General features: G+C 55.3%; 1 protein-coding gene across 2 annotated transcripts in view; it reads left to right on the top strand.

Annotated features, from left to right (window-relative positions):
* Positions 1–7,820, top strand: part of COL4A2 (collagen type IV alpha 2 chain) — a 177,951-nt gene extending 170,131 nt beyond the window's left edge. For both annotated transcript variants that reach the window (XM_060129545.1, XM_060129546.1), the window contains exons 42-48: positions 417–578; positions 693–791; positions 1,034–1,180; positions 1,327–1,443; positions 2,698–2,889; positions 3,901–4,187; positions 6,682–7,820. In XM_060129545.1, the coding sequence (XP_059985528.1) occupies positions 417–578; positions 693–791; positions 1,034–1,180; positions 1,327–1,443; positions 2,698–2,889; positions 3,901–4,187; positions 6,682–6,939 (1,262 nt within the window). In that variant the 3' untranslated portion in view covers positions 6,940–7,820. The remainder of the gene's footprint in view (positions 1–416; positions 579–692; positions 792–1,033; positions 1,181–1,326; positions 1,444–2,697; positions 2,890–3,900; positions 4,188–6,681) is intronic.
* Positions 7,821–14,998: the final 7,178 nt, after the last annotated feature.

Genomic DNA, 14,998 nt, shown 5'->3' on the forward strand with positions numbered 1-14,998 from the left:
CTGAGTGAAATAAGCCAGACAGAAAAGGACACATACCGTCTGATAGGAGCTCCCTAAGTGACCACATTCATAGAGACAGAAAGCAGATAGTGGGGGCCAGGAGCCGGGGGAGGGGCAGTTGGTGTTCAGTGGGGACAGAGCTTCCGCTGGGAAGATGAACAAGTTCAGAGAAGGATGGTGGTGACGGCTACACAGCAGCGTGAATGCACCTCAGGCCACGGAACTGTACACTTAAAAATGGTTAAAATGTTGACGTTTATGTTACGTGTATTCTACCACAATACAAAGCAAAGCTGCCCAGCGTTACACACTCGCCAAAGCCGGTCCCCTGAACGGGTGACTTGCATCCGGCCTCCCGGCCGTGACTGTGCCTTCCTGCTGTGTACACTTACCTTTCTTGGGACTGATGCCAACAGGTTATCGAGGTCCCCAGGGGCCACCTGGGCCCGTGGCTCTTCCTGGAATCAAAGGAGATGAGGGGAGTCCAGGAGCCCCCGGAAACCCGGGGACCAAAGGATGGGTCGGGGACTCCGGGCCCCAGGGCCGGCCTGGCGTGTTCGGGCTCCTGGGAGAAAAAGGTAAGGGTCGGTGCCCGTGGGGGGCTCCTCTCGGGGAGGCTGGCGGCACTGGTCAGAGATGGCCAGAGCCCCCGCCCAGCCTCACGTGTCCTCAACGTCCTGCTTGTCCGGAAGGGCCCAGAGGGGAGCAAGGATTCATGGGCAACACAGGCGCCGCCGGGAGTGTGGGAGACCGAGGCCCCAAAGGACCCAAAGGAGATCGAGGACTCCCGGGTAAGTGAGTCTCAGAGGGGGCGCCCCTGAGGTCATTCTGTCACAGGGTCGTGGTGGTGACGGGTCGTTGGAAGGGCTCTGAGCGCCTTGCAGGTGGGCTATCACCCACCCCCCCTCTAGAGAGCGCCGTGGCTCAAAGGAAGCTCCGGAATTGGTTCAGTGGGTCAAAAATGGAATAGAGACCAGAGCAAGAGAGCAAAGTGGTCCTCACGCATCATCTGGTCTTTCTTTTCCCTTTCCAGGTGCCCCGGGTGCTGTGGGCGCCCCGGGGATTGCAGGAATCCCCCAGAGGGTTGCCATCCAGCGGGGGCCAGTGGGTCCGCAGGGAAGGAGAGGCCCTCCGGGGCCTCAGGGGGAGATGGGACCCCAGGGCCGCCCGGGAGAACCAGGTAGGAGCACTGCTGCGGGGCCACACCTCGTTTCCTGTTGCTTTGCTTTCACTTCTGTTCCCCTGCTGGGAAGCACTGGCTGGGCACCCGTGATGGAGCACCGCATTCTTCCCGGGGCTCTGACGCGTGTCTCGGTGGCTGTGCAGGTTTCCGCGGGACTCCAGGGAAGGCAGGGCCCCAGGGAAGAGGCGGCGTGTCAGCTGTTCCCGGGTTCCGAGGAGACCAGGGGCCCGTGGGGCTGCAGGGGCCCGTTGGCTACGAAGGTGAGTGATGGTGACAGAGGGGGCAGAGGGCAGGGAGCTTCCTCCAGGTCCCGCTGTGAGTCTGCTGAATGGACTGTGGTGTACGGGGAGGGGTCAGATGAGCCCCGAGGTGAGCAGAGATGAGGGGCTGCACCCCCTAGCCCAGAGCCTGGGGCCCCCGCTGCAGCCTGGGTCCTGGGCAAGGCCCATATACCTGCGCCCACCCGGTGTCCCCCGCACCTGGCAGAACACCTGGCACAGAGTCCCCAGGACAGGCCAGCCTCCTTCCTTCCTCTGAGACATCTGCAGGTGCCTCAGAGAAGGAAGCAGCGGACATATTTCGAGAGACAAGATTCCTAAAGTTCTTGAAGGCCGGAAACTATGAACTGAAAGTCACCGATTACATTACAGGAGCCGCTGTGAAGTCTTATATCATCGACTTCTTAAAATTATTTGCACGTGTGCAGGATGGGATAGGCCAGAAATAATAGCAATTCATGCAAAAAAAAAAAAAAAAAAGTCTTGAGAGTAGGTGTAATCCACCTGCGCTCGGTTTGAGCCCGAGGTGTGAGCACCGTGCTGACAGTAGAGGCGGGCTGCACGGTCAGCGCCCAGATCGCAGGAAGCACACGGCGACCCACGGCCAGGAGTGTAAAATGCGGGGGATGCAACCCGAGACACGCATGGCGGGGCGGGGGCGGCGCATCCAGGCCAGGGGCCAAGACGGTGCAGGGTGGACGGCACGTCCTCGGAAAGGCAGGGTCACCCAGGACGGCTGATTCCAGAGGTCTGAAGGGGTGTCCTGTTGGGGGCAGATCAGCCGTTCTGCAGCGTCAGGGCCAGAATCGGGCCCCTGGGTGGACATCTGGGGAGGTGGGCTTCCAGCCTTGGGAATGGCCGCTCCCCGAAGCATCAGCAGGGGGCCTGCCGCCTGGGGTAGAGGAGGTGGGCGGGGCTGGACACGGTGCTTCCGTGACCCTTCTGACTTCCTGATGCTCATTCCTGCTCAGAACGGGGCGCCCTGGGGGGACGGCTCGCGGGGGAGGCTGAGTCCCTGCCCCTTGTTCACTCCCATCATTGTGGTCCCACGTTAGGGCACGGGGATGGGGTGTGGGCCTCCTCAGGAGGCTCCTGGTCCCAAAGGGCAGAGCCACTGAGACCCCGGCCCTTGGGGAAAGGCAGAGCAGGGCTGTGAATGTCGCCACGCGCGCAGCGAGCACGTGGGCCGCGGTCCGCACGGCAGCTGCAAGGCGGCCTCTTTGTCTCGGGTCCCAGGGGAGCCAGGCCGCCCCGGGAGCCCCGGCCTGCCCGGCATGCCCGGCCGCAGCGTCAGCATCGGACACCTCCTGGTGAAGCACAGCCAGACGGAGCAGGACCCCATGTGCCCCGTGGGCATGAACAAGCTCTGGAGCGGATACAGCCTGCTGTACTTCGAGGGCCAGGAGAAGGCCCACAACCAGGATCTGGGTAGGTACCGCCCGCCAAGCTCGGCCAGCCCCGCTGGCCACAGTGAGGTCGCTGAGTCCTCGGGAGGCACCGAGATGCCCCCAACCTGGGGTCGGGAAGCAGACTCTGCCTCGTAGCCCTCAGCGGCCTCCGCGGGCTCACGCGGCCCAGCCTCTCGCTGCCCCGTGCCCTGGAGGCCACTGGCGGTTCCCCGTCATTCTTGCTTCTTGCTCCGCGGTGTGTAAGCAGTCAGGCCGGGGCCATGAGGGGCTGGGAGGCACTTAGAACCCCGCAGCGTGGATATGGGGGCGTGTGTGCTGGTATCTTTCCAAGGAAGCCTGGTTGCCGAAAGGAATTTAAAAGACCTAACAGCCCGTAGAAAACATGGCCAACACATACTAAAATTGGGGGCTTGGAGGGAGGGTGGCCATGGGTGTGGTGGGGGATCTGTTGCGCTGAACCCGATGATTTGCGCACCTTCCCGTCTAGATAAGTTGTTTTTTTTTTTTTTTTAAGTGAGACATAGCAAACAAGAATAAGGGCCTAAAACAGCAGAGACAGGGCAAGGCCAGCACAGGGCCCGGCAGGCCTCAGGGCAGAGCAGACACCCGGCTCAGCTGGAAAGCAGTCAGTGTGAAAGGGGAAATAACTCACTCTGGCCCTAAGATGAAGTTGGTGGAGTTATTTGGGGGGCACAGTAAGCAGAGTCCATCTGGGAGGCACCTGGGTGCCATGAGCCAGGCCCCCATCTGGGATGCCATCGGTGGGTGCTGGGGGCTGGCGCTTTAAGACCCCCCGACACGGGCCTCACCGGGGTGCTGTTCGCCAAGTCGCCCCTCCCTCTGACCCAGCCTGGTCCTGAGGTGTGCGGGAACCTCGGAAGGGCACAGTGCCGGTGGAGTCAGCCCCTGAGGGATTGGAAAGCCCGAGCCCGCCCTCCACCCCGCCCCGCACACGGCTGACCCCCGCGGGGGGCCTGGAGGGGCATCCTCCCGGCATGCTCGGCCGTGACGGGCCCTCCCTGCACCGCAGGGCTGGCGGGCTCCTGCCTGGCCCGGTTCAGCACGATGCCCTTCCTGTACTGCAACCCTGGCGACATCTGCTACTACGCCAGCCGCAACGACAAGTCCTACTGGCTCTCCACCACCGCCCCGCTGCCCATGATGCCTGTGGCCGAGGAGGACATCAGGCCCTACATCAGCCGCTGCTCCGTGTGCGAGGCCCCGGCCGTTGCCATTGCCGTCCACAGCCAGGACGTCTCCATCCCCCACTGCCCGCCTGGATGGCGGAGCCTGTGGATCGGATATTCCTTCCTCATGGTACGTGGTGCTTGCCTGCTGTCTCTCAGCCCGCGGGCCCAGGTGCACACTGAGCTCCTCTCCCCAGCCACATCCTGGCCTTTGTAAGACTAATCAGGGCAGTTGTTCAGGTGGTGCACTGCACAAGGGCACCTGGCCCGGGGGAGGAGTGAGAGCTGGAATACAGCCTGCGTTTTGCTCATTGAGCCGTGTTAGGCCTGGAGCTGCCTCCACCCAGAAGGGACCCATGAATTTGCCACCAGGCCTTTGTACAGCCTTAATTAGGATAAATTTGGCTGTCATGATAGCATCTGTTACAATTTTCCTGTTTACCATCAGAGGGAGAAAGGAAAGTCCAGTGGGGAGGGTGGGTCTTGTATTGAATTTATATTTATTATGACTGTCGTAATTCCACTATATTGACCGGATGCCCAACGTGTTAAATATTTCATAAATTATATTAATAACATTATATATATATATATGTATATATTATACCAAGTTTGCTAATCTTATCAAAACAACAGAAAAAAACTGGATTCTGGAAAAAGAAGGAGAAGACAAACACGTGTTGCTTTTTAACATTTTTAAGGTATTGCTGCTGCAATAACTTAAAGCAACAGGATACTAAGTTCTGTGCTGGGACAGGCAACGGTCTGCTTTTCAGGAGCTAATCATGTCAGGGGGCTTTGGTGGATGGACAGAGCTCTGGTCCCATCGAGAAATTCAAAAATGAAAGACGAGCCTCTTCCTTGTGAAGGGAGTGATTACACTGTATCCAGAAAGGTCAGACAGCCCTTCTTTTATCAGCAATGGCATCTTGAGCTGTGTCACGGGATCAGGGATAAGCCCACCTGATCCTCAGTAAGTGCCTCCTGCCAGCCTGGCCCTTGACACCCCCAAGGCGGGTGACAAGAGGGCCACGGTCCCCTCTCCCCGCTGTACAGCCATGGCAGCACTGATGGGCTGCCCACACCTTCCCTTCCAAGAACACGGAAGCACCTGCTGGTACAGATGCCGGAGAGCCAGCACACGGCTTAGCGTCCCCCTGCCTGTCCGGAGGACGGCCCCTGTCTTGTCTGCACACAAGACACGCTTTGATCCACCGCTGCCACAACAGCAAAGACGTCAGCCCCCCCCTCGCCTCAGTGATCCCTCTCGAAGCTGGTCTGGTGGCGACTGCAAGTCTCCAGCCGGCCATCGGTTTACTTTTTCCTTTTGATTCAAATGAGGTCCTCACAGGCCGAGTGTCCAATGAGTGATTCTCTTAGGAGACATCAGCTGCTTGAGTCCCAAAGCCAGAGGCTTGTCCGCTGAGGCGAGCACATTGGAAAAGGGGTGTGTGTGTGCATGTGTGTCTGCACCCGTGTGTGTGTGTGTGTGCATATGCGTGGGGGGACCAGCAGGGCCTCGGCTCTTTCAGGCCAAAGCAGGGCTCGAGATGCCCCATGAAGACGCGCCTGCTTGTCTCTGTCGACAACACACAGCAGCTCTGCCTGGGAAGCTTCCGCATTCTGTGAGCAGAAAACTATTCAGAGGTTTTTGTTCTTTGCTGCTTCATTTGAAGAAAAGGTTAAACTGGGCTTCTGCCCAGATATCTCACAGGACAGGTTAACCTGTGCCCTGCCCACCGTGGCTGAGGTGTTCCTGTTCTAAATGCGCGGGTTCTGACACCACTCTTACCACTGGGCTGGCTGGACCGAGCCAGATGACACGTTTTAGAGAGAAGCTTTGAGATCCGGGGCCGCGCCATGCCCCTTCGTCAAAGCTAAACATGTTTATGAAACCAAGAGAAAGTAGAACTTGAAAGTGGCAAAGAAAATCCCCCCCAACCCTTGGCCAGGTCTCCCAGGCAGAATCATCTCAAGCAACCAATTGCTAATTTAACAACCCTCTGATTGACAAAAAACTGATTACACTAGTATTATGTGTTCACTGTAGAAAAATCAGCAAGTAGAGCTTTTCTTAAAAAAATAATAAAATTCAAAGCACCCGTACTCCCCCTTCATAAACGTTGGCAAAGGAGGAGAGCAGGAAGCACTTTGGTGCTTAATTTTTTTGTTTTTTCTTTTGTTTTTTTTTTTTTGGCTTTGCCGCACGGCTTGCGGGATCTTAGTTCCCTGACCAGGAATCGAACCTGGGCCTTCGGCAGTGAGAGCTCGGAGTCCTAACCACTGGACGGCCAGGGAATTCCCTAGTGCTTAATTTTAATAGACCCTCTGGTTCTCACCCACATGTTGATTTTATTTTTTTTAATTGACTTTATTGAAGCGTAGTTGACTTACAATGTTGTGTTAATTTCCACTGTACGGCACAGTGACTCGGTTATACACGTACTGACTCGGTTATACACACACATACATTCTCTTTCATATTCTTTCCCCTGATGGTTTATCCAGGATATTGCACAGAGCCCCCTGTGCTCTACAGCAGGACCTTGCTGTTTTATTTTTCCTTTAAAAGAAAAAGTTAACGTGTCGGCATCTCTTCCGCCCCGTCCCCCTACCCTGCACAGCACACGGCCGCGGGCGACGAAGGGGGCGGCCAGTCGCTGGTGTCACCGGGCAGCTGCCTGGAGGACTTCCGAGCCACGCCATTCATCGAGTGCAACGGCGCCCGAGGCACCTGCCACTACTATGCCAACAAGTACAGCTTCTGGCTCACCACCATCCCCGAGCAGAGCTTCCAGGGCTCACCCTCGGCCGACACACTCAAGGCCGGCCTCATTCGCACGCACATCAGCCGCTGCCAGGTGTGCATGAAGAACCTGTGATGTCGGGGCCACCCCGCCGGACACGCTTCTCCAGGGGACACGCAGCTGGGGGGCCACTTTGGTGCTTATCCTTAACTTATTACCTCAGATGCCGACCCAAAAATTGACTTCATTTTTTTTCTTTAAAAAACAAACCAAAAGAATAATAAAATAAGGGCTACCAAAGGAAGTCAGCGCCAGCGCTTCGACCAAATAACCCCGTGGCATCCAAGGCGCTGCCCACTCTCCCCACATCTGTAGCATCTGTAGGACACCCTGACCCCCCCAAAATGGAAAACCGTGAACCCTCCCTCTCAGGCCATCCGTACTAGATGGTTCCATGCTCAGTGTAGCTAACTTCTTCCTGTGTATCTATGTAGTCACTGCAGTCCCAGCCGCCACTGATAACCCACTTATTGAACTCCACGGGGAGGTATAGACAGAGGAGGCCGTGCAGCCTGCGGGCTCCTGAGCTCACCCCCGCTGTTCCCACTCGGGGGGCTCCTGGGGGTGGATGCAGCCCTGCTCTCCGAGCCCCCGTGGTGACGGCGCCCTCTTCTCCCAAACGCCGGCAACGCGAAGGCTCCCGGTCCCCTCGGGAAGGCCGACTGTGCCTTATGTTTTAAAAGCCACTGATGCCCGCACACCAGCTATCACTCTTCCCACCACCCCTTACAGACCGTTGGGTTCGGCAAAACTCACATAGAAGCGAAGACCTTCTCACCGTCTGTTGTCAGCCAGGCTGCGTGGCAGCAAACTTTGTAGGGTCGGAAGTGATGCTTCCACTGCCCCCAGGCCGTCCCTGGACATTTACCCTCCGTACTTTGTGCAGAATTGTATTCCTCTGACTACTCCATCCTCTGTAACGACCCCCAAATAAAAGTTCGTTTTGAACATTTTTATACCCCGAGTCATCGCCTGCCTCATTTTCTCGAGTCCATAGAGCACAGACTTTGCCGCGAACCCCAAAACACTGCATCCGGGCCCAAGCGCGAGCCCTGCACCCAGCTCGGCACCGCGCAGCTGTTTTTTCCCAAGTTTCAGCAGATTGAACACAAGCCTGTGTTGGTGTCATTCGTTTCCCAGGGAACTGTGTGTGTGTTTATGATGCGTTAGTGGTTACACAAGACACCCGCACCATCACTCATGGGGATTAGCAAGACGGGTACCAGTCACTCACCAGCCCCAGCACAACATCCCAACAAAATCCCAGTGCTTCCAAGATATAGCCTCCAAGACACATTTCCGGCTTCCGTTTCTCTGGAACCTGGCTGACCTTCAGGCACCCAGCTCACAGAATTTATTTTGACCCTTTAAAATTCAATCACATATTAAACTTTTTCTAAGTACAATTTCTACAGTTAAGGTGACAATGTTACAATAATAATTCCACATGATAATGTTACTCGAAGGAGACCAGCAGCTGCCTGGCCTGCATACCTCCAGCGGCCGCCCAGGACGAGGACTCTGCTCCGGAGGGTTAAGTGGGGACGTGACTCCAGGCAGTGGAATGGGACCTGGGCAGAGCGACCCAGGAAGCAGGGCACCTCACTAAGGGGGCTGCCACCGTGGAGGGCTCAGGGTTCAATCCTGCAGGGACCCACCGAGGGAGGCCACAGAAGGACACTCAGATGGTCCCCCCCAGCCGTGGGAAAGGCACATTTTCAGCCTCCAGCTCTTGCCCCCAAGGGTCAGGCTGCCTCACATGTCCGGGGCTAAGTGGGCTCCTAGCACCCCAGGTGGAGGTATCAGAGAACCAGGGAAAGCCGATGGTAGGCTACACCTGTGGATATCTGGTTTCCGTAGCAACAGCTGCAGCGGAAGAGGTGAGCCTAGAGGCTGAGGCCAGGGCCTGAAAGATGCCCAGCACGGGGAGGTGAGGGCGCCGCTGTTTTAAAGATTCTTTAAATTGTATAGTGTCTTGTAATTTTCAAAAGTTTCATATGCACGATTTCATATGGTTTAGCTGTGATGCCTCTGTGAGGTTCGCACATCAGAGGTAGGTGCCCAGCATTAAACACTGAACCTCACACCTAAAATACATACGGCGAGAAGACCAAGGTCTCGATACATAATTGGATTCCAAAATGTCAACCATCAAATATAAACCAAACACAAATACTCCATAACCCCAACACCTGTTTGTGCAACGAAGCTCATGACCCTGTGCAAGGACAGCAGGTGAAGATTCCTAGTCTGGGGCAAACAGCCAACCTTCTGAACCTTGAAAATTCAAGCTCTGCCCCTCACAGACCCTTGCATGTTGCATGAGATTTTTCTGGTCTAGTTTCTCAGGGCCGAGAGGAACCGCCACCCCGGAAGCTAAGTGTACGTGAGTGGCTGACGCTGCCCCCCCCCCCATTTTCCAGAGAGTGGGTGCCCTGAGGTTAGAATCACTGTCTCGCGACTGCTTCATAAGGTGGCTTTCCTCAACCCTCGCACAGACGGTGCCAGGACCCACGTTAAACCAGAGGAGATGCTTCTGGAAGCATGCTGGCTGGTCGGAGGGGCACCAGGAAAGACGGAGAAAGTCCTGGAATATCGCTCCAGCTTCCCGCTGCCTAAGAGCGAGTCCGGAGGACCCCGGGGCAGCTCTCCGCTTGGGGCCCACCAGGGGAGCTGAACCGAAGACCCTGCTCGCCACGGGGGCGTCCTGAGAATTAAATCCGTTCCTACGTGTGGAAGGGCCCCAAGAGAGCTGGCGTGTGAATTTGGTGTCATGTCCCAGCCTCAAGAAGAAGGGGTTGGAGACTCCCTGCCACTGGAGGGTTTTAAAGATGTTCCCACTGACAAGAGGTATCCAACATAGGCTGTGCAGGAGTGAGGTAGAAGCCTTCTGAAGGTAAATTCCTGACACGCACAGAAGGGGTGATATTGAGCTGCGGGAGGACCATGAAGCGGCAGGACAAACCCAAGTGAACGGTTTGCAGGGTATAAATACGGGAAATGGCAACCCTGCCACTCGAGAGCTACGTGGCACGTGGCCTGGTCGCACACTCAGCAAGTGCCACAGGTACCCGTGAGCCACTGGGGAGGGTGACGTGAGCGCAGAGGCGCCCATCTCGTCCATCTGCCCGAGGGACACCAGGGCTCAGATCACACCTGGACGTGGCCCTACCTACAGGCTGCCGTTCCCAGAAAGAGGCCATCGCTCTTTTCTTTATATTTATAAATGCGGCATATTTATTTATTTATTCCTTTGACAAGTATTTTTTCAAGAACGTACTTGTTGAAGGCACACATCACTTGTCCTGAGTGGTAAGAATACCACACTGAACAAGACACGCTTAGCGCCTGCCCGTAGAAATTTTAGTGTACTGGGGGATACAGGCAATAAAAAAAGTAATTAAAATAAAGCGCCATGAATGTTATTAAAGGAGAAATTAGGGGAGAGGAGGAATACGGAGCAGAGATATTTGAACCAAAGAATTCCTCTTGGAGGAAGTGATTTTTCTTTTAACTTTTTATTTTATATTGGAGTATAGTTGATTAACCATGGTGTGATAGTTGCAGGTGTACAGCAAAGTGATCCAGTCCTACATATACATGTATCTATTCTTTTTCAAATTCTTTTCCCATTTAGGTTGTGAGAGACTATTGAGCATAGCTCCCTGCGTGATACAGTAGGTCCCTGCTGGTTGTCTATTTTATATATAGCAGTGTGTGCATGTCAGTCCCAAACTCCCTATCCCTGCCCCCCACCCTTAAGTTCGTTCTCTAACTCTGTATGTTTCTGTTTTGTAAATACGTTCATTTGTGTCATTTCTTTTTCGATTCCGCAAATAAGCGATATCATACATCACTTATTTTTTAAAAAAAGAGAAACAGCAGGTGTTAGGAACTAATTGGAGGGGGAGGGGAGAATGCTAACATGGGTAACTTTGGAAATGAGGGAGGCCTGAAGCCAAAGGCCAAGGGCCCGCCCCCGCCGTGGCTGTGCTCCCCCTATTGCAGCCTTGACCCACATTGTCTGCTGCAACTGAACAATTGGGGAATGGATGGGGGCGCAGGGAGCGCGTTTCCCACTGCCTGAGATGGGGTTTACAGCTGAGAAGCGGGGAGATGATGCATCAGAGTGAGAGAGGTCGGCCAGACCAGGTTCGGCTGGGCACAGACCCCTGGACATGGGCGTCAGTATCTACATGTGTACTTCCTTGCTCTCAGCTGGAGGGCTCTAAAGAAACACCCCCAGCCCCGCTGGCAACAAGCACACCCAGCCCAGATCTGGGCTTCGGACACTTTCCCCAGTGAAAGGTCCCAGGGCTCCTTGGAGCAATGGCTGATTCTAGGACGAGTGCAGGAAACACACAAGATGAGCCTGGAACACAGGTGGTGCCAGAAGGTAAGAAAGTACTCAGAAATAAACCCCAGGGGCTTCCCTGGTGGCGCGGTGGTTAAGAACCCACCTGCCAATGCAGGGGACACGGGTTCGAGCCCTGGTCCGGGAAGATCCCACATGCAGCGGAGCAGCTAAGCCCGTGCGCCACAACTACTGAGCCTGCGACCTAGAGTCCACAAGCCACAACTACTGAAGCCCGCACGCCTAGAGCGCGTGCTCCACAACAAGAGAAGCCACCGCAGTGAGAAGCCCGCGCACCGCAAAGGAGAGTAGCCCCCGCTTGCGGCAACTAGAGAAAGCCCGCGCGCAGCAATGAAGACCCAATGCAACCAAAAATAAATAGTAAATAAATAAATAAATTTTAAAAAATAAATAAACCCCAGAGATGGGAACGGGTCAAAGGGACACAGCGGCCAGCAGACACAGCTTCCCATTCATGAAAGCTGGGATAATGTGATCAAGAAGGAAGCCATCCGGGGCTTCCCTGGTGGCGCAGTGGTTGAGGGTCCACCTGCCGATGCAGGGGACGCGGGTTCGTGCCCCGGTCCGGGAAGATCCCACATGCCGTGGAGCAGCTGGGCCCGTGAGCCATGGTCACTGAGCCTGCGCGTCCGGAGCCTGTGCTCCACAACGGGAGAGGCCACGACAGTGAGAGGCCCGCATACCGCAAAAAAAAAAAAAAAAGAAGGACGCCATCCTGAATTATAACCCAAAGAATCAAATAAATGTCCGTGAGTCCATACCGATATAACGATGGAATCAATAAATGAATGGGGAGAAGAGACAAATCCTTGTAAAAACACCCAAAGTGGGTAGTTATTCTACCATAAAGGAGGGGCGTGTGCACTGTGCCTGGCGACGTCCTTCCTGAGAGCAGAGTGTGGAAGGAGCGGAGAGGGCACCTGTGCCGCGGGGACCGTGAGCCACACACCTGGGCCATGCGATCAGTGATGAGTCACGGTAACGGCGGGCGCCCCATGAGCGTGACCTGAGGAGCGCGCTTACCTCTGTGCTTTTCCTCCCAAACCTCCACCCCAGCCTCATCAGGAGAAACACGTCAGACAAATCCCGGTCAAGGGTGTCCTACAGAACACCTGTCCGTACCCCTCAAGGCTATCAAGGTCACCAAAACAAGGTGGTCTGAGAGGCTATTAGAGCCACGGGGACCCTAAGGAGATGTGACTAAATGTCATGTGGTGTCCAGATGGGACCCTGAACAGAGACAAGACATTAGGTGAAATTAAGGGCATCTAAATAAAGCATGGACCTCAGTTAATAATAATGTAAAGCAGGAAGAAAAGAAAGGACAGTGGACTTTTTAGGAGCTGGTGGAAATGGGTGTATCTGAGAGCAGTGCAGGCCAAAGGGTCCCGCTTCGAGAAGTGGAAAAGATCGGGCCAAGTGCTAAGGGAACGGGGAGGGGGTGTGACATGATGAGGGCAGGCGGGGTGGGGTGCGGAGAGAGGCTGGCCCTGCCTCGTTACACAAAGGCAAGAACAACCCCGGTTCCATCAGCCACAGTGGGAGCAGATTCTGCCTCCAAACTTTCCAAACTCCTGCAGAGACCACCCCACCTCTTGCTCTTGGACACAAGAGCAAGTGCCCAGGGCTCGCCCCCCTCAGGTGGGCTGCGGTCATCAGCGCAGGTGCTCCTCGCGTGCAGGGCCGGCGCAGAGCTCGGAGGTGGAACACGAGTCAGCTCCATCCCCCTTCTCTCGGGAGGACAAAACCATCTCCAATCCACTGCCCACAGCAACCGGGCTCTGAGCACCGGCTCACCTCGGCCAGAGGGAGACCTCGCAGGAGATGAAGCTGCTGGACGTCAGTGGGAGAGGGTTGCGGGCACAGCAGGCAGTGCTGATTCAACCAGGAGGTCGGGTTCAGAAATGACAAAGCGCTTCTCTTAAGACACCGGCCTAGCGGCCTGTGAAAAGGGGGAACCATGGTTTCCAATACCCAGATTACAACATAACCCCCCTCAAAACTTCCCACGCAGGACACCTCGAGGCCACCAGGAAATGCCCGGCCAGGAGCTGCTGTTGAGAAGAAGGTTTCTGAGGACACTCGGGTGAAAGTCTGCAGCGATGGCTCCTGGGCCAGGCTCAGCAGGTTAACCCACGGCTGTCCGTGGCCTCCCAGCCACAGAGCAGCTGCATTTGAACAAAGGGAAAGAAGGAATGTTTGAGGTCCCAGCTCGAACCCACACCCAGCAGAGGATCCCCTCCTTCTCCACTGGCTAGCTCACTAGAGCAGCTGAAGCTTCCCCAGAACTGACCCGGTTCCCTGGTCGGGAACTGGGCCCACGAGCGACCACGGCTGGAAACCCGTGAGCAGTCTCAGACCCCAGGACCAGTCTCCCTGGCGAGAGCCCAGGCTGGCCCCCAAAGTCCACTTGGGACAGAGCCCAGAGTGAAGCCTACCTTTTAGGGCAGCAGTGAGGGTGCAATGCCTACATGCTGTTGATGGAGAAGGTGCCGTCCCGGGCCAGCCTCCAGAACGCGGGGTCATCCAAGGGCACGAGCTGGGGGTGCTCAGAGCAGATGGGCAAGAGAATCAGACTGTTCAGGCGGAAAGGGCTGTGGGAACTCAGCCACCCCTGCCTTCAAGTACAAAGACAGAAATAATTTCCTAGGATGCTTTTTCCCCTCCACAGTCTTCAAAGACAAGTTCCTAGGTCTCCCAGATGTCTCGCCAGCAAAGACACACTTTGTGGAAAAATAAATACAACTTCCACCCACTAAACGGGAAACTAAGCCACGTCAATGAAAAGTAATCAGACTGACTCGTTTTCACTTTTGAACGGGCTACGGTTGCAAAATGGAAGTTTTAGACCTCGAGATCTGCTTCAGTAACAGGACATCTCAATTGAGGCCTCCCCAGTCACACACAGGGGGCTCTGATGGTGTTTCCATCACACAGATGGGGCTCGTTTGCTTACCCAGAGGACGTGCACCACCCGGGAGCAGAAGCAGGGCTAGAGGCCACAGCATCAGAGATCATGGGCTCTCTGCAGAAACACTGAACACCTTCCCCAAAAAACTACTGCTCATGAAACATTGTTCACCAGCCTCTGCCCCACTTTGCTTCCTGTCAAGGACTGAATGCTTGTGTCTCCCAACATCCATATGTTGAAGTCCTAACCCCCAGATGGGATGGTGTCTGGAGGTGGGGCCTTTGGGAGGTAATCAGGTTTGGATGAAGCCTTGAGGGTGCGGCCCCCATGATGGGATTAGTGCCCTTGTAAGGAAAGAGTCACAAGAGCTCTCTCTCCCTCCAGTACGTGAGGACACATGCAGAAAGGTGGCCATCTACAAGCCAGGAGAGTGCCCTCACCAGAAACTGAGTCGGCTGGCACCTCAATCTAGCCTCCAGCCCCCAGGCCTGAGAAATAAAGGTCTGCGGTGTTTCATTACAGCTGCCAAGCTGGCTGAGACACCCCTTTCCCAACAGAGAGCCCCAAGGCTGACCTACTTGTTTTCCATTAAATTTCTAAGAAAACAAAACTGTTGTCTCACGGCTTCCCTGTCTTGGCATCTCTTAAGAACAAAGCCACACCCTACCCCCGGAAAAGAGGTTTCTTATTTAGCAACTGCCCGGGTGACCCACACAGAGGTCAGCAGAGACAGAGCTTTTAGTTTTGCTTCTATTATCGGAACTCGTGTCTTCAAGACAACTAGGCAGATGGGCCAACCTAAATACCTGGAATTTGTAGGATTCGACGCAGCTTTTAAAGATAGAGAG

The sequence above is a fragment of the Lagenorhynchus albirostris genome, chromosome 18 (assembly GCF_949774975.1).
Source record: "Lagenorhynchus albirostris chromosome 18, mLagAlb1.1, whole genome shotgun sequence".
Classification (NCBI taxonomy): Eukaryota; Metazoa; Chordata; class Mammalia; order Artiodactyla; family Delphinidae; genus Lagenorhynchus; species Lagenorhynchus albirostris.